The sequence below is a fragment of the Chelmon rostratus genome, chromosome 16, assembly GCF_017976325.1.
Source record: "Chelmon rostratus isolate fCheRos1 chromosome 16, fCheRos1.pri, whole genome shotgun sequence".
Lineage (NCBI taxonomy): Eukaryota > Metazoa > Chordata > Actinopteri > Chaetodontiformes > Chaetodontidae > Chelmon > Chelmon rostratus.
Window position 1 is genome coordinate 25,076,052 of NC_055673.1, and position 18,050 is coordinate 25,094,101.

General features: G+C 39.4%; 1 protein-coding gene across 1 annotated transcript; it reads right to left on the reverse strand.

Moving 5' to 3' along the window:
* Nucleotides 1-342: 342 nt before the first annotated feature.
* Nucleotides 343-17,831, reverse strand: stx12 (syntaxin 12). Its single transcript, XM_041954940.1, has 10 exons — nucleotides 17,656-17,831; nucleotides 16,372-16,512; nucleotides 10,868-10,937; nucleotides 10,367-10,466; nucleotides 5,910-6,047; nucleotides 5,687-5,730; nucleotides 4,634-4,739; nucleotides 4,191-4,263; nucleotides 1,315-1,397; nucleotides 343-1,229 (listed from the first exon to the last, which is right to left on the reverse strand). Exons 2-10 carry the CDS (start codon nucleotides 16,469-16,471, stop codon nucleotides 1,137-1,139), a joined length of 807 nt encoding a protein of 268 aa, XP_041810874.1. The 5' UTR covers nucleotides 16,472-16,512; nucleotides 17,656-17,831; the 3' UTR covers nucleotides 343-1,136.
* Nucleotides 17,832-18,050: the final 219 nt, after the last annotated feature.

The window sequence follows — 18,050 nt, forward strand, 5'->3', positions numbered from 1 at the left end:
CAATTGGGCTCTCAGAAGTCAATAGGGAACTGCAAGTCTTAACACCTCAAAACTATTTTTCGTATGCATGGAGCTGCATGCATGGAACTAGTTTTCCTTCTTGTATCTTCACCATATCTTAGCATTTACTGACAGAAATTATGGCCAAAATAAAAACTAGAAGGAAAATTGCAATAAAACTGGTGGTTTATGGTGAGGCTTTAAGAACAAGATTGTACTGTAAGCAGCATTACACATTCTAGCCTAAATTACACCTGAACCTCCTTGAGGAGAACCACTGAGATAGTGAGATAGCATGTAGAGGGGAAAAAAAGGATCTGATTAAACAACCAAAAGAGCAACAGTGTTTAAGCCATTTATTATGTTTACTTTCAGGAGTCTTCGAAATCAATTTCCATATGTTTTGTTTGAAGGCTGGAGTTTTATTTTTGAGATACTGTCACTATTCATCTTCGAAAATGTTCTTACTAGAATATAACGCAGCATGTTGTAATATTTACAGACATAGACTGGATTGATATTGGTAATCTGACATGACTTTCATTAAACAACATGAATATTACAACCACAACTGCCATTATCACCAGGAGTTATGTAAGTCCCATGTAATGTTCCTGTGAAGGCCTGGAGCCACAGCAGGGCCTATGGAACTCCACACACTTTTTATCTGAAGGTACCACAACAAAAAAAAACATAATTTACAGCCCCTAAAAACCACAGATTCATTTATTTTAACAAACAGTGTGTGTCTTTTTTTATTTCCCGGGTTCTGAAATCATTGCCAGCTTTATTTTTCCATCTTAAATACAATGACAGCTAGTGTTAGTAAATAACAGAAGAAATAAATGAATTAAGCAAATAAGGAATCTCATATCTTAAATCACTCCCCCGCACCACCACAGTCCTCTAACGTCTCCTTCACCTCAGTGTAAATAGGATGTTTTACGGCTATTTTACAAAAACAGGAGTGATCAGTCCAGATGAGTATGTTTTCCACATTGACCATCTCTGCATAGATGTATTCTGCTGATGCTGGTGAAGTGATCAGCCTCTTCTTGTAATTCCAAGCAGTTACTTGCAGGTGGGAGTGGGCAGAGTAAAATATAGTAGTGGAAAATTGGTTGTGCAGAGTCAAATCACTTGGCAGCTTGCCAGATAATGATGCCAAGTATGACAAGCACGATGGAACAAACCATAGCAAGGATACACATCTTCTTGCGGGACTTTTGCTATGAAAGAGACAGCAGAGACAGGAGAGTTATAGGAAGGGATTTCACTGAAAGGCAGCACACAAAGAGACTGCTGCAGACTCACCTGGTAGTAGGCGGCTCTTTGGAGCTGCTCTGTTCCTTGTTCTACATGAACTTCAGCATTCTCCACATTTGCCTCGATACTATCTACAGGGAACAACATACAGTGGCGTCAGCTCGGTACTTATGAAGCTCATGACACCATCCAGGATATAAGAATCAACACTCCCTGGTGTACCTCACCTTTCCACTGTGACATTTAGTTGCTAGTGGAGGTTTATCATTCATTTGTACTTTAATCAGCCGAGGCTACAGTCCTTAAACTTGCTGGATGATGACCAAAAATGTTTGGATCCTCAAAAGATCAGCTGTTTGGATAACCAGTGATCTTACTGTACCTGTAGAGGCAAGTTTTGGATTTTTAGGACCAGCCAGAGACAGGTTAATGACAGTGTGTTACAGTAAGCGTCAATGTTGTATGAGCTATACTGTATTGTTGTGAAATTAGGCCTGTTAGTGCTGTTTAAGATACCTCAATCATTGTACTTACTGCTTGTTTATGTGCGCTCAGCACATTTTATTGATTTGGTGTCCCGTGTCATATAGGCTTTGTTTTGTTTTGTGTTAGTGTTCTGCCACTGGGGTGAAGCTGGCAAGCTGCCCTTCATGAGTAATGTGTGTCTTCATGTGTGTCTTTCCACTGCAATAAGGATCCCCTATTCTTCGCTTGGGAGTGCCTTTCATCTCTGTCTCTTTTATTAAGCCACATGTGCATACATCCACATGCCTTTACAGACATTCACAAAGGCGCAAATAGCAGTAGCTATAACTAAACTGTGCTTGCTGTCCTCTTGTTGTCAAAATCACGGGGCCTGTTTCTCAGAAGGGGAGTCAGAAACAACAGCACCACCTTTGTCGTTGGAGGAGAGAAAATCCCACTCCTCTCTGAGCAACCCATCAAAAGCCTGGGGAGGCAGTATACGGCAGAGCTCACTGACAAACAGATGGGGAGAACCGTGATGACAGCTCTCAGAAGGCCTGGCAAAAATCAACCAAAGCCAGCTCCCTGGGTCTAGTGTTATCAAGTCAAGGTCTAGTGTTATCAAGTCGCGCTCTATAGGAGGGTGATGTGGCCACTAATAATGAGTGAGATATCCTCATCCACCACAAATAAGATGGATGGGAAAGCCAACTCATTCATCTGAAAGTGGTTGGGGCTGCCACCGTTCCTCTCTGACACAGGCCTCTTCGGAAGGAACACCCTCCAACTACCGCTTCGGTCAATCAGTTTGGGCTACAAGCAGGAAAAGACCAGGCTTGTGCTTGAGCTGAGAGTGTCCGCTGACCAGTCGGTAAGGGACATGAAAGCAAAGGTCCTGACAGGTCAGAAGTGGAATGAGGTAGACCAAGCCATCAGCCGTCTACAACACCAAGAGATTGTGGGCAAAGTCCAGGCAGGAAGAGCAGGGCTAGGTTGGGGAGAAGCAGCACGGTTCTGGTCCAAGGCCAGCCACAAAGATAGAAAAGAGATGGTGGTAGCTGAGGTGACGAGAATGGAGGAAGAGGGCTACAAGATTAAGCCTGTGTCACAGGGCCGACAGGGGATCCAGGGGGCAGTCAACAACGGCGTAGTGTAGAGTGTAACATCTATCAGCTGCAGGGGGGGGGGCGTCCCTGTCACTGCTCCGCCACCAGGAGACGTTCCAGGATTAAAGGAGCGAAACGTTTGTGAATGGTGGTTCCTGGCTGATGACCCTGCAGCTGACCCGTGGGCCCCGGAGGAGGTGTGACAGACAGCAATGCCGAGCAGGTGTTCCATCTCCCTGTACAATTAACTGAACTAAACACATCCTCCATTGTGCTTCTCCCTGACCCTTACCTTAACCTAAACTTAACCGACCCCCTTTGTGAGACTGTGTCCACAGTTTGTTATTGGTCCCTGATCTCAGGATGGTGCCCCATTATTATTAAATTAATATTCATAATTGTATTGATAATAATGCTGTTATTGGTATCATAAGTATCCTTAATATCTGCTAAGAACCAAACCTGCTCTTACCATATCCCAACAAATTATTTTCTTGACAAACAAGCTCTTGTGTTTGTGTGAATAATGACAATATTCTGTCTGAAGCAGGGTGAAGTAACAAAAGATGTACAGAGTGTCTGTACATGACTGGGTATGACTTAACAACAGAGTCCACTCAACCCAATCATATCCTGTCTTTTACTAACAGTCACTGTTGGTTTCTTTGAACAATGTCCACAATCATTCTCGAACCTTCAACAAGTAATTTCACTACCCTAAACTTACTAACACCTTAACCATAGCGGTAGTAGATCAGCTGAAGGACACATGAATAGATTCTGCGATGGTCATATTCATTTTATAAGGCAATGACAATGATGTCCTGCTGATAGGGCAGTATTTTGAAAACAAACGAGAAACAACCTAATTTAAACTTGAATTCCAAGGTCTAAGTATACTCAAAACTATTTCTTTCTCTCTAACAAACATTCAATCTGCCTTATTCTCCATCATTAGGGTTAGTCAGAAAACTGACAACAACTTCTCTAACAGTAGCCAGGGCTTTTATTTGAGACAGGCATTAACTATCCTATCTCAAATAAACAAATTAACACAGCACTCATTATTTTGTTGTAGCTGCTGTTACTGTTGAATCTGCACGTCCTCCATGTTTATGTGTTGTCAGAGTTAATTCAGCACAACGTACATATCCACAATGTATGTAATGTCACAGTATATATGGTCATATCGACATTTATACTGAAGTGGTGGATTTGTTCTCCCAGCTGCTGGTGTGTGGACTGAATAGAAAATAAAAGGACCAGCTGTTTTGATGAGTGCTGTCTGCTGGTGGTTTGTTTTGGACTACAGTTCCACAGAGTCCTGAGAATAACAACCCCAGTGCTACTCACCAATCATCTCTCCCTGATCATGGATCATCACTGCCAGGTCCTTGAAGATCTGGTTTACATCCATGATGTCCGACTGAAACAGGCAAAAAGCTAGCATCAGCAGTGGCAGTGGTCCCAGGAGATTACAATAGATTTTAGCAGAGGCTAGTAGTCATGGTTGGGTGATCTTCTTCCACTAGCTGTGTTTCCATCAATGTAATGTATTCTTATGCGCATTTAGAAGTATCACATTGGAAAAGGTTGATGGAAACGGCAAATTTCAAAAAATGCTTTGATTTACTCTTGATTGCGCTTTGGCTTTTTTGAAAAATTGTTAGAAACACACACACACACACAACTTCTGGCAAAACTACGCTCTGCACAGCCTAGTTTATACATGGACGGAAACATGCCACCTGTGTCCTGGTATGTATTAATATTAGATATAGTAAGTAAAGGCTAACCTCCAGCTGTCTAATGTTAGTTTCTCTCTCCTTGATGAGCTCCAGGTCCTCCTCTGTGATGGCTACCTCCTCTGTCTGGGTGGTTGTGTGACCCCAGTCTTCTTGGCTTTATAGAAACAGAACAACATTTACAAAAACATGTTAAGAGTTGGAACAATGTGTGTCAACATGGACTTAAACTGTTACAACAGAACACTGAAGCCAGCTTGAAAATATTTTGTTAACTTAAGGTAATGTTCCTTCCTAATGTGTTTATCATACGTTGTTTTCAGTATTGTTTTCTCATTCTTTGGCAGTTTAAAAGATTTATGAATAAATGAAGCAACTTCTAAAAAATGTATAACTGCAAAATGATATTTTGCAAATGTCCCAAATAATTACTTTTACACTTTCACACATATAATCTGCAACATTGCCGAGTCAATCAACTTGTAAAGTAATGGCTCTATGGAAGATTTAAAATGCCAAAATATCAGCAAATGAAACAAAGAAATAAAGTGAAATCCAATAGACATCGGTGCACTTCCTTTATATGGATACATTAACAATTTCACCATTTGTCCATAATAAATGAATGAACTGCTTTCCACCAGCATTCATTTTCCATGCCACATTAAAAACAAAACACAGAAGCGAAGTGAAGAAGGGCATTGCATTTCAGTGTTGTCCTGCAGCAATACAAAATGCAAAACACTATCCTTCATTGTCATGAAGAGATGCAAGTGAACTTTTTCTTTTTTAAGATGAAAATGCATTGTCCGTACCAAAAATGGAATAAATAAATAATGAATAAAAAAATCCAATCACTGCTTTGGTTGATTTATTTTTATTTTGCATTTTAAGTCTTCCATACTTTTGGTTGTAGTTTAACACATGCTGTTGATTTTAGAATTAAATGAACTACCACAAATGGAATTTATGGGGCAAATGTCAACTAAAGCATTTGATACTTCTTCCCATTGTACACTACTGACAAAATCACAAAGATTTGAGGCTATTTATGGTTATATACTTGTCTGTAATTCTTTATAACTATTTCATAATGTCACTTACTTATCGAAAGAAACAAGCTTTTCATCCCGAGAGCTGTCTTCAGTCTGAAGGTGAAGGAAAAACACACTATTGCCAAAGTCAAGTAAGGAAAGCGAAGATTATCAATACATATATAACACTAATTCGAAGTTTCTCTCATTGTTGTGCTCTTGCATTAATGTGGTTAGGTGAATTAATTATCTGCCATCCAGTGGTGTAAAAACTACCACTGACACCTACTTACTGATAAGCGGGATCCAGCCCTCGCTCTGGCAACTGACTCCTTCTCCTTCTCTGCTGCACGCCGTTGGATTGCTTGAAAGTTGTTGAGAGCTGCTGAGAAATCATTCATCAGCCGGTCCCTCTGGATCTTTTGCTGTCTCTGGACACCAGCGAGCAGGGTGAGACAGGTGGTATCAGTTAGAAAAACATGGAGGAATTAAAGCTGCAAGTAATTAAATAAATAAATAAGTAAGTAAAGCTTTATTTATATAGCACTTTTTAAAGCATACACTTACAGCGTGCCACAGAAAGATCAAATTGAATAAACAAAAAAAAGTAGAAATACAATACAAAACACAGCACAATGAGAGACAGACCAGACAACAAAAAACAAAGCCAGGAGTGGAGATTTATGAAAAGGCTGGCCTGGAAAAATGTGTTTTTTTTAGAAGGTGCTTTAAGCAGTCCAAAGATTCAGCAAATCGGATGAGGGAAGATGAAACTAGAGGTTGGGGGCTAAACCAACAAAGGCACGATGGCTTTCTGTTTTGCAGTTGGAGGGCTGATTTAAGACAGGTCTCACTAAGGAATAGGAAGTCTAGGTTAAGGGATATAATTAGGTGATTATAAGTATTAGTTCCTTTTATTTACTTCTCACGTCCTGAATGTCCCATCTGTGGAGTTGGCGCAGCACAAGTGGCAGCCTGTTTAAGCAGCTCCGACCGTTCTTCTCTGTTTAAGTGTTTTCTTGTGTGTTCTCGTCTTTTTTTCCGTCACTAGTCTCGGTCAATCGTGCATTCTTACGGATGTACAACTGGAGAGACTAGTTATTTGCTTTTTACTCTTTTGTGGACATTGGATGACCCATTCAGCCAAGGCTCCATTGTTTACACTCAGGACCAGCTGTTAGCACTGTGCAGCACCGGCGTACTCCCCGCGGAGATATGGAGACGGAGAAGGGGATGCAGAGCTGGAGTTAGGTTCTCCAACGATACAGCCAACGTTGGATGTGTATCGCAGGGGAACGATTTTGGAATACAGGGAAGTCATCACTAATCACTAACTGGTGTGGACTGAACCACCAGCACATAAATGTCAGCAAGACCAAGGAGAGGGTGATAGACTTCCACAGGAAAGCACCACAGACTACACCGGTGTGCATCCAGGGATTTGACATGAAAATGTGGAGGAGTACAAATACCTGGGTTTACACCTCAATAATAAACTAGACCTGGTCCACTAACACTGATGCCCTGTATAGAAAGGGCCAAAGTCATCTCTATCTACTGGGAAAACTGAGGTCCTTTGGAGTATGTAGGACATTACTGAGGACTTTCTATGACTCTGTGGTTGCATCTGCAGTCTTTTACACAGTGGTCTGCTGGGGCTGTGGAAGCTCTGAGAGGGACAGAAAAAGACTAAACAAACTGGCCCTCTGGACACCACTGAGGATGTAGGTGAGAGAAGGATGTTAGCCAAGATGATGTCGATCATGGACAACCCCTCCCACCCCCTGCATGACACAGTGAGGGCCCTTAGCAGCTCCTTTAGTAACAGGCTGCTGCCATCCAGTGTGTAAGAAGGAACACTACCGCAGGTCCTTTATTCCATCAGATGTCAGATTATTCAACTCCAGCATCACTTGATATAAGACTGTGTTGATGTTGTTTGACAATTTACGCTCATATCCATACATTTTGTGCAATATTACATATTTCCTCTACATTTTGTGCGATATTATGTATCATTTACTGTTTTGCATATTTTATTCTTCTGTGCAATAGTAGTAACACTATTTATATTTTAATCTGAAGGCAGCTTACATTTTTTTTTCACAGCTACTGGGGCAATACATACTTTTTATTTTCATATATAAATATATAAAAAACTTCCTATTTTTTTAATATATTTTTTCTTTTATATCGTCAAATTAAATTTTTGCTTGTATAATATATATAGTCTACTTTTCATTTTGTTTTTTTTTCGAATGTTCTCTATCTGTGCTGCTATTTTTCTTCCCACTGCTATCACATGCTGCTGTAATGCCCAAATTTCCCTGGCTGGGGACAAATAAAGTTTTATCTTTGCTTATCTTATCTGAATCCTCTCACCAAATGCTTGAAGGACTTTCGCATAATCACAAGCATATTCAGATGTATCAAATTTTGAACATCTAGGTGTGACACCCAGTACTGCGAGGGCAATGACACTGAAATACGAAATACATAACTAGAAAAGTTGGAAGCTAAACTTAAACACTGTCAGAGTCAGAAGTTGAAAGGAACTGCCTGAAATAGCTGAGGGGAACTGAACTGTCTAGTCATTGAGTACCTGCAAATCCTAATTCTAATCGAAATGGTACATGAAAAAAGTAGTTACAGTAAATTAAATCACATTATTTTAAGATCTATTTGTGTTTGTTTGTGTGTTTGTGTTAATTTGCACAAAATTATCACAGTGAGGGCAGTGCATACATTTGAAAGTGCCAGCTGGTTTGGTCACCCTTTTTTGTCTGCTAGGGGATATGAATGCATAAGCCTGTCCCTAAGGGTGGGGACCTGAAAGAAATAATAGAGAGTTCAGGAAACAATTTTGCTTAAAAGGGTGTCACTCTCAATAATAGCTCATTAACTCTTAACAATCCATTTAATATATTCAGCATGTGTACTGTATGTGGTACAAACACAGGGACCCACTGTCACACAAGTGGAACAGTATTGAAAAGGATCTGAAGATTACTCCATTTATTTACATTATAAAAAAAAGCTTAATATTATATAAAGAGAAAAAAGGTCAAAAGAGTTACACGTGAACATATCTTTAAAGATTTCAAAATTTTAATAATCTCTCATTGTGCTGAAAGTAGGTGGTGTACAGGCAGAGGTCCAGCAGTTCATCAAATCTGTTCTGGCCTGAGGTTGGTTACGCTAATAAGGGTGTCATATTGTAGCAGTTGTTTCCTTATGGTTTCCACTGCTTCCATAGTTGGGATGCATGTAAGCAATGTGGTCATCATAGGACAACATAGTTTAATCTGAGTCCAGTTTAAATTCTTGAGCCTTGTTCACAATGTTTTGAATATGGTGACACGTGTGGCTAACCAAGGGGGCGATGATGGTAGATATGTGTTTAGTAGAAGTAAAAGTAGTAGATTACAGGAAGGTTGCCTTTGGACTCCATATAGAAACTTGTGTAAAAACATTTACGGTAAATTCATTGTTAATTTCCTGGTCCTTCCTGGTCAGTAGAAATTTCACCAGAGCCATGTGACTTTCTGCTATAAGTCCTGATGCGGCAGCATGATGAATCTGATGAGCCAATAGGTGGCCAGCCTTTTCACCCTGCTCTGTGTCTGGTCTGCAGTAGCAGGTTAGCTAATTTATCAGCAGAAAGATCAAAATCTGATTAGTGGAAGTTTGTAGAGGGAGAGAAATGTCTAATATTTCAACTGAAACCTCAGAAATAGTGAGATGGGAGCAGTGGGCAGGTTTAGTATAAGACATTACTTTCCAAATTGTTCCTTTCCCCATTATCATACATGCAAACAATTTGTTAAATTTAATAATTAAACAAATGTACCATCTGTCTGCAAAAAAATTGCCAGGGAGCCAACATTGATTTGTGCTCAAAGGCTAACTGTAGTAAATGCCGGCAGTTGTTAGAAATAACAATTGCTTCATAGTCACAGTGCCTGACAAGAAAATAATAAATCTGTGAATAGGACTGGTGGACAGCGGAGAAGTAGATGATGCAAAGAGTAGACAGATTTTTAACATCATCAAGGATCAATATCGCATAAGAAAAATTCTATTTCAATGGTTTTAGAGGATCTGTCCAGTTTTGGGTTTAGGACAGTTGAAGACCTACTCCCAATGTTATTTTACATGTGTGGCACATTGTGTAGCTCTATAACTACAACAGCGAGATGAACTAAAATGACCACAGCTCTTTGTTGATGAAATAAAGGTTAAGGTGGGACTGCTGATGAGCCAAGACTGCCTTTAATTGCTGCTTACTGGCTGCTGGTCATAACCAAAGGGGGACTTTGCTCTAAACTGAATACAAATGACCTTCACTCATTCTTTGCTCATTTTACAACAGTTGTGGTTCTACAACAGTGGTTCATGGTTATATTTTATTGATGAATTTGTTGAGTTTTGGTCAATTTACTATCCCATGTCATTAATTATGTTATCTATATTTTGGTTCTGGATAAATAAAGTTGTACCATATAACATCAACAATATGGCTGATGAATGGGGCAACTTTCTGCCTCTTTGATGCTGGAAAACCATAGAAAAAGAGTGATTTGTGTTTCAGAGTGGACAGTATGCTGAATGCCACTGATATAAAGTTTGGTGGAGACTTATGTCATTAGTGCTGACTGGAGAGGCTGGGATGACAGCTGACTGCCAGTCATTTTCACTTCCACCATACTAGTACTAGTATTCTAGTGATGTAATGTATTCTGACACTCACTTGCTCTGAGGATGACAATGGCAGAGGAACTGATCCCAATTCTTTAAGGTGTTTGTTGGTTTCTTTTGCCAGTTGGTTGGTATAGTGTTGTATCTGCTGCCTGTGAAAAAATCAACAGTTTATTGTAACAAAAGACTGCTTGTCCATCTGATGAGTGATTTGCTATACAACCAAAGCTCCAGACTACCCAAGATCACTCATTATCCTGCACAATAAAGAACACTTTCTAATACATGTGACAGTGCAATGTTCAAGTACATACCCTATGTAATTAATAATTTTAGTAACGGAAAAACTGTTTACAAATACCTTCTGGATAACAATTCTGTATGTATTCTGTCTTTAAAGATACCATTCCTGATGCCAGAGACTAAGTCGTCTTTGAAGCACATTTCAAATAGATTCAAATTTCAAAGAGAACAAGGTGACAAGCTAAATGTGATTGAGTGTTTGGCAGAAAGAAGAAACAATATGGGAATTACTCGAGGTAATGATACATACAGACGATCCTGGAGTTCACTGGTGTCCTGTCTGGTCCCCAGTTGGTTTACCATGCTCTTGATCTGAGCAGCTGTAATGAGAACAAGACACAGTGATGGTAGTTGGACTGCATTTATACAGCATTTTCTGGTCTACTTTTTCTAGCCTACTTCAACACGCTTTACAGCACATGCCACATTCATCCATTCACATACACAAACTCACACACTGATGACACAGCATCAGGAGCAATGTGCACTACAACATGCAGAGGATCCAGGGATCCAGCAAGGGATCGAACCAGCAACCTTGTTTTTTAAGTCTTGCAAGAGAAGAACTCATCTGCATATACAATAAGGGTGCAACAGTACACAAAAATCACAGTTTGGTATGTACCTCAGTTTTAAGGTCATGGTTCTGTATGTTTTCAGTTCAACAGGGAAAACACTAACATGTAGTGAAGTAGTAAAAAAAAAACCATTTGTGTCGTTTATTTAAAAAAAACGTGTCTCCTTGTCTTTGATCAAAATTAATTTGAACAAATTTCAATACCCATGCAAGCAGTCGCTTGTCTCTTCTCATCACTACATACACTGCAGGCACACAGCGGCTGACAGATAGAGGAGATAATATATAGAGAAATATTAGCCTTTTCTGGGTGAATAATTGTGAATGTTACTTATAAAAAGAACTAGAAATCGACCGATCATTGCTCGGGCAGATTATCGGTGCCAGTATTTGGAGTTTTGACGTATATTGGTATCGGCCTTTTTAAAATATCAATATCAAGAAATCAATTAAAAACGCTCAGCAGGCTCAATGGGAGAATGTCTGTTATGTAGAGAATAGAAAGTGTGAGTTTGCGTGAAAGACACATGAAAAACTTCACAACTCACAACTACTAGCGTTGCTATAAGCTTTCTGGTCCTATGATCTGAAAATTAAAGTGAAGATGAGGCGCTATGGGCTATTTAGTGTTTAACAGTTGGTCTAATTCCTTGCAACAAGGCTGCTGATAACATTGATATGGAAATAGTGATAGTAGTAAGAAGTGTGTGTGTGAGAGAGTAAAATTGAATGGCAATGTTATCGTCTAACATCTCCAGGCTCTCTCTTTGCTCCTCCCTCCACTTACGAAGGCTTTCAGGTTCGGCCTGCAGCCGAATGAACACACTCACATACTCTCATAACACTATTAATTCATAGTGGGGGGGGGGGGGTATGGTATGTAGTGAGTGAACTGCATCCTTTTTGGATTTTAACATAAGCTACCTTTTCAACATCACTGGAAATTAAATATGACTGAATTCCTCACACAGCAACTTATAAACTCCATGTATGTTTGTAGTTAGGTAACACCATACAGCAATATGCTTGTAAACTTTAAAACACGTGTGTATTAATAGTTAAACCATACAATGTTCAGCTGCTTGTGCCTATCACATAATGTTCATTGGTAGCTAGCGGAGTGGCTATTAATCTTTACAGGGCGGTAAAAATGCTGCACTACTGTTGTCCAGCGTGATGGCGAAGACACTCTGAAATGATAGTTTGCATTTGATGTGCCGCATACAGTTTTAAATGAGGAAATCTGCAATGTTTTTTTTAAGGGAACAACGGCCAGGACAGGGCATGCCACACTGGCTGTGTGGTAGAAGTAGCATTATGGCCACACAATGGGTGGATGGCCTGCCTTTGCTTCTGATCATCTAATAAGAGCTAGCTAACATTTATTATTGTTAGCTAACAATCAGCCAACAGCAAACCTAATGTTAGCTTCTTGACCTTCAAAGTCAGTTAGCGTTAATGTCTGACATGTGTTTCAAACTTAAAATTTTCAATACATTTCTAAGATTGCAAACAAAACTGATGCCATGTCATGGGTTTTGGGATGGTAATTGTGAGCAATATTGAGCTAACTATTTTCTCTTAAGTTAAATTGGGTGTGCTTAAGTGTTGTGGAGATTAGCTAGCAGCTTCATAACTTAAACACCATCAACTGGTGCTGATGTAACATCAGTCTAAGTGGTTTTGGCATTACAGGGTAATTTCAGTAGAGGTACAAAGGTAAAAAAAAAATGATGGTGCGCTATTATTATTGCCTGAGAAAGGCAAGACAGTTCATATCTCCTGTCGACACAGACCAAGAATGAAGCAAAATTTTTATCAATGTAAAGATCTCCAATACAGCACAGTTCTCTCTTCCTCCAGTCCAGAACCAGTGCTGGTTTGAACGAACGATTGAATGCAGGTTTTTTTGTTTGATTAAAGAGATTAATACTTTTATGAAATGATGACCAAGCAATGTGTCATATGGTTGTGCTCCAGAAATGAGCAGCACTGGGAGAGACGTCCCTGAAACTGACATGGATTCAATTTTAACCAGAGTGGGAAGACACCAGTCCAGTCGTCACCAGGGGAAACCCATCATTTGCAGCCCAGTTGTAATTCCTCAATTACAATTAAGTCAAGGTGGCGCCTGTTCACATTCTTCTGTACATGGGCTTTAGAAATGTGAGGGAGTTTACTTGCCCAGACAAATGAGAGAATAGCTGAATCCAGATGTTTACAGAAAGACATTGGCAAATACAGTATATGGGAAGGTTTTGGAAAAGGCACAAGAACCTTGGAAGTGCAACCATTTTGTCAACATTGATGTGGCTGATCATTGAGATGGGAAGCAACTTTCAGTTCCTGATGTTAGCTTTTGGTTTGCCTATCAAGTCAAAGAAATTCAATTTCACGAAAAGTTTCTTAAGTCCAAGAGGTAAAATGAGTGGCAACTAATTTAAATGGCAGAGATTTCAAGAAAACAGGGCTCAGATGTTTCATCATCACAATTAATTGCATATACATATACATATATACAGTTTGCTAAATGATTTAATGTAGTTTGGAGGAACTGAAACTACCCACTGACCAAAAAGTGGTCCAAAACATGTCAAAAAGACGCAATGTCTTAACAGCCAGAAGACGTCCTCAGGGGAGCCAGAATGAAAGATTTTTATACGTCTTTTCTCGACGTTGTATAGATGTCTTTTCTGGACGTTATATAGATGTCAATGAAAATACGTTTTAGATACGCAATAATTGGACATCCAAAAGACGTCCTCAGGTGAGCCAGAATGAAGGGTTTTTATACGTCTTTTCTGGACATAGTATAGATGCCTTTTCTAGACGTTATATGGACACAATGAAAATTACATTTTAAAGACGCAATTACTGGACGTCCAGAGAATGTCCTCAGGGGGGCTAGATTAAAAGTCTGTATATGTCATTTCTGGACGTCATATAGATGTCAATGAAATATGTGTTATAGACAAAAATTACTGGATATCCAGAAGACTTGCTGACTGCATGAGGATGACGACTTTACATTAGGGGAGAACAGCTTGTAAAAGTAGTACCCTTCACTGAAGTGCACTGACTTCAACTGATCACCATCATAGCTTTGCAACCATTCATTCCTTTGACAGCAAACTGACCACTCAAAGAAATCACGTATGTAAGTCAAATGCTTTTATTCTCTCACTTGAAACAAAGTTTAAAAATGTGAATACAAAACTTTATATCCGATCTGAACATCTGATCACAAAATCAAATTTTAGCATAATTTGATCACCACTGGAAGAATTTTTTTAATTAAATTTTTTTTAACACTCATGCATGGTGTCACTTCATTGGACTGATACCTGGAACACATTAAGCTGCAGTGCCACATCCCAAAAAGCAGGCAGCAGACTCCTTTGCAAATTGTCATCCGTGACTGAACTAGAGAAAAACTGACACATTCCTGGCATGTTAGGTCGACTAAAGAACTCGCTACCATGTTATAAGGTTGGGAAAAAAAAGCAGTGATACCTACCATGAGTCCAAAATATGTTGTTACAATCACCATAAAGTTAGAACTATTTATCAGCCTGGTGACATTAACAGGACTGGTTAATTCAACTCAACTTTATTGATACTGCGTAGTACTTTTCATACAAATATAGCCTAAAATGCTTTAAATAGGAAAATCTAAACGTGACAGTACATTAACTAATTGACACTTTTTTTATGGAGCATGTCAAGATAAAAATAAGTGGGTTTTTTTTTGTCCAGTGAACAGTTTAATTGACCCAGGACCCTTTGTTGGCCTGGCTGAGTTCTCAGTGTTATTTCATTATTTGCCAACTGATTCTGGTTGTCAGTGGAAGTCCAAATGATATCTTGTCAGAATTCTATACCGTGTTTGCCACTGGACATTCAGAGTGTGGCCTATCTGAAGGTCTCCTTTAACTTATTTTTGTCTTTGGTAGACATCCAGAATTTGGCCAGGCCGAACTCTTTTCTCAATATCATTTATTGACTAATTCTGGATGTCATATAAACATCCAGATTGTGGCCTGTTGGAACGTCTATTTTCAACTAGTTCTGGTTGTCTGTAGACGTCTAAAATCAGGCCAGGCTGAACTCTTTTCTCAATGTCTTTTGAGAACTGTACGAATTTAAAAGCAGACAAACATTTCTAAATGAAAATCTACATGGAATAAACCTGCCCTGACTAGGATGTACAATTTTTTAAATGTGATAACCAAATTTTGTGGCCAGGACTTTATTATTTTCTGATCACAATTAAGAAGAACTATACATTGCAACTTACAACCTGCAGGGTTGGCCTATTCCTTTCCCTTTTTTTTGAAGCAACAAATATTGGCTTCATAAAGTGAACTGGGGAGCCTCTGACTTTTCACTGAGTTGCTCACCATCCTCAACATGAGAGGGACTACTTTTACATGAAATGTCCTGTAAAATTCATAAATAAAATCATCTGGGCCTGTTACTTTTCAGGAGGGGAAAGTCTGAATAGCACTCAAAAGGTCAGCCTTAGAGACTGGGACACCTATTTCATCTCTTGATAATCTCAATCTCTAGTAAAGTTGGTTAGTAGGTAAGTTACAAAAATCTGCTTATCTTTTATTGTGCTACAATATAATTCCTCATAGAAATCTCTGAAGCAAGCATTTACCTCCTTTCAGTCAGTAACCCCAGTCAGTGCCTGATTTAGAATTAATCCTATAGATGGCTTCATTAGCTCGGTCTTGAGTTGCTAATAATTTCTCTGTTTTTCAAAATGTAGTTAAGTAGAGTTTTAGTAAACGGCTGCTTGCGCGTTTGCTAAGGATAGTATTATATTCATATTTAGGTTTTAAAATTTTATTGTAGTTGGACTATAAAGAGGAAGGGTCTAAAAGCCTTTTCAAGTAGTTGAAGCATTTTATCAAACTCCATGAGACAAATAATGACAAGGTGCCTGATGCTTGGTCCACATTGGACACAGAGTAAAATTCTACACTGAAGGTTAAAATTCCTCTCTGATCAAAAACAGGTTAAGCACAGTGAGGCAGACTTCAGGCTGAGACAGCATTTTCCAACATGGTCCCAGAATCAGCTGTTGAGTGACTGAGTAACCATTTATGGCTATGGCCACAGTCTTGCTCACAGTGTCGCAAAAAGAGCTGCTGATACAGTGATGCACTTACTGTTCTGTGTGATCTTCTGGATGTTTGAGCTGCATGTCTGTATGAGGGTGTTGAAGTCCCGTGGGACAGGGTGGTAGGTCTCTGCTTTGCCGTACGACATGTCTGCCAGAGTGTGCTTTAGCCTTCGGTGTTAAGCTTTGGCTGCAGTTAAACAAGAGGATAGAAGTTTTTTAAAAAGACAGAAAACATTTGAATAGGCAAGGCAATTACAGTGAGGGCTCCAGACTGACCACTCGGACAAAGAACATCAATACAGCAGGAGTAAACTATTTTTTGGTTTAGTTTTTAGGTTTACGTATCTATTTTGTACCTTATGACAGTCTTGTTTACTCGCTCTTTCTACATGTCACATAGTCTTCTTTCGGTTACGTAAAAATGCAGATTTCATTGTTTTATTGACAGGAGAGATTAAGGGTATGGACAAGCCCGATTCCAAAGAAGTTCAGACTCTGTCTAAAATATAAATAAAACAGATTGTAACAGTTTGTTAAGTCTTTTTGACATATACTCAATTAAAAACAGTACAAAGATGATGTATTCCATGTTTTACCTCATCAATGTCACTGATTTTTGTAAATACAAGTTTGGGCTAGTTGGGACAGGGGCAACAAAAGACTGGGAAGGTTGAGGAATGCTCAAAAAACACCTGCTTGGAATATTGCACAGGTAGTGGTAGTATCATGATTGTGTGTGAAAAGGGCACTGCCAAAAGGCTCAGTCGTTCACAAGCAAGGATGGACCGAAGTTCACCACTTTGTGCAACACGATTGTATGAAGGAGTTACACGGGCTCAGGAGCACTTCCTAAGTCGGTTGTGGATAAACACTGTTTGTTTGCAAATTATATTTATTCTGTTTTTATTTACTTTTTACACGGGGTCCCAACTTGTGGAATCAAGGTTCTAACTTGGTTCGGAAAACCGTGAGCCTGCTAAATGTCGACTCATTCGAGCTGATCGAAATTAGAGACTAAGCAAGTAAAGTGATATTTATTACATAACATAACATAATCGGAGCGTATTGTTATCACGGTTTGAATACACATCTGCTGTCTACACATTAAGGTAGCTAGCTCTAATGGCGTTAACGAAGGATGTGAGAGGCTGTTCAGAATTATGCTCAGCTGTTAGCTTTCTAGCTAACTGACGCTAACTTGTCAGCTTTCCGTTGTTCAGGGCAAACTGGCTACCTTGAAACAGCTAAGCAAGTTGTTCATCAATAAAGACTTAGAGACAACATGTCTGTTTTCAACAAGACTAAAGCGTTGAATCAAAACAACACATACTTGCGTATTTTACAAATGAATTCCAACGCGTACTGTGTCTACTGTCAAGATACTGCACTTCCTGATCCGTGACGATATTGCGTAAGTGACGCACGCGTTGACATTTTTTTTTTTAACTGACTTTATCAACAAAATGTTAACTGTTGTTTTACAGTTTAAAAGGCGGACTATTATTTGCGCGAGATAAAACACAAATATCCGTGCAGTTCCCCACCGTATCTAGACTGGATATTTAAATTGCTTATGTGTTGCAAAGTTGCTGGAGTGTCTATGTACGGTGGCCGACAAGGGCAAACGCGCAACAACAGCCCGAAACGCTTCTTTACAAGAGACGTGCTGCAGCTTCAGAAACGATGCCAATTCGAAAACACATATCAAAAATATCAAAACAGACT

What these genes read in the sequence shown, in the direction of transcription:
- stx12 (XM_041954940.1), bottom strand. Translation starts at nt 16,471, where the DNA reads ATGTCGTACGGCAAAGCAGAGACCTACCACCCTGTCCCACGGGACTTC. An exon ending in AGTGAACTCCAGGATCGTCT is followed by an intron (nt 10,467 to 10,867) that starts GTATGTATCATT and finishes ATTTTTTCACAG; the next exon opens with GCAGCAGATACAACACTATA. An exon ending in TGATCAGGGAGAGATGATTG is followed by an intron (nt 1,398 to 4,190) that starts GTGAGTAGCACT and finishes TGTTCCCTGTAG; the next exon opens with ATAGTATCGAGGCAAATGTG.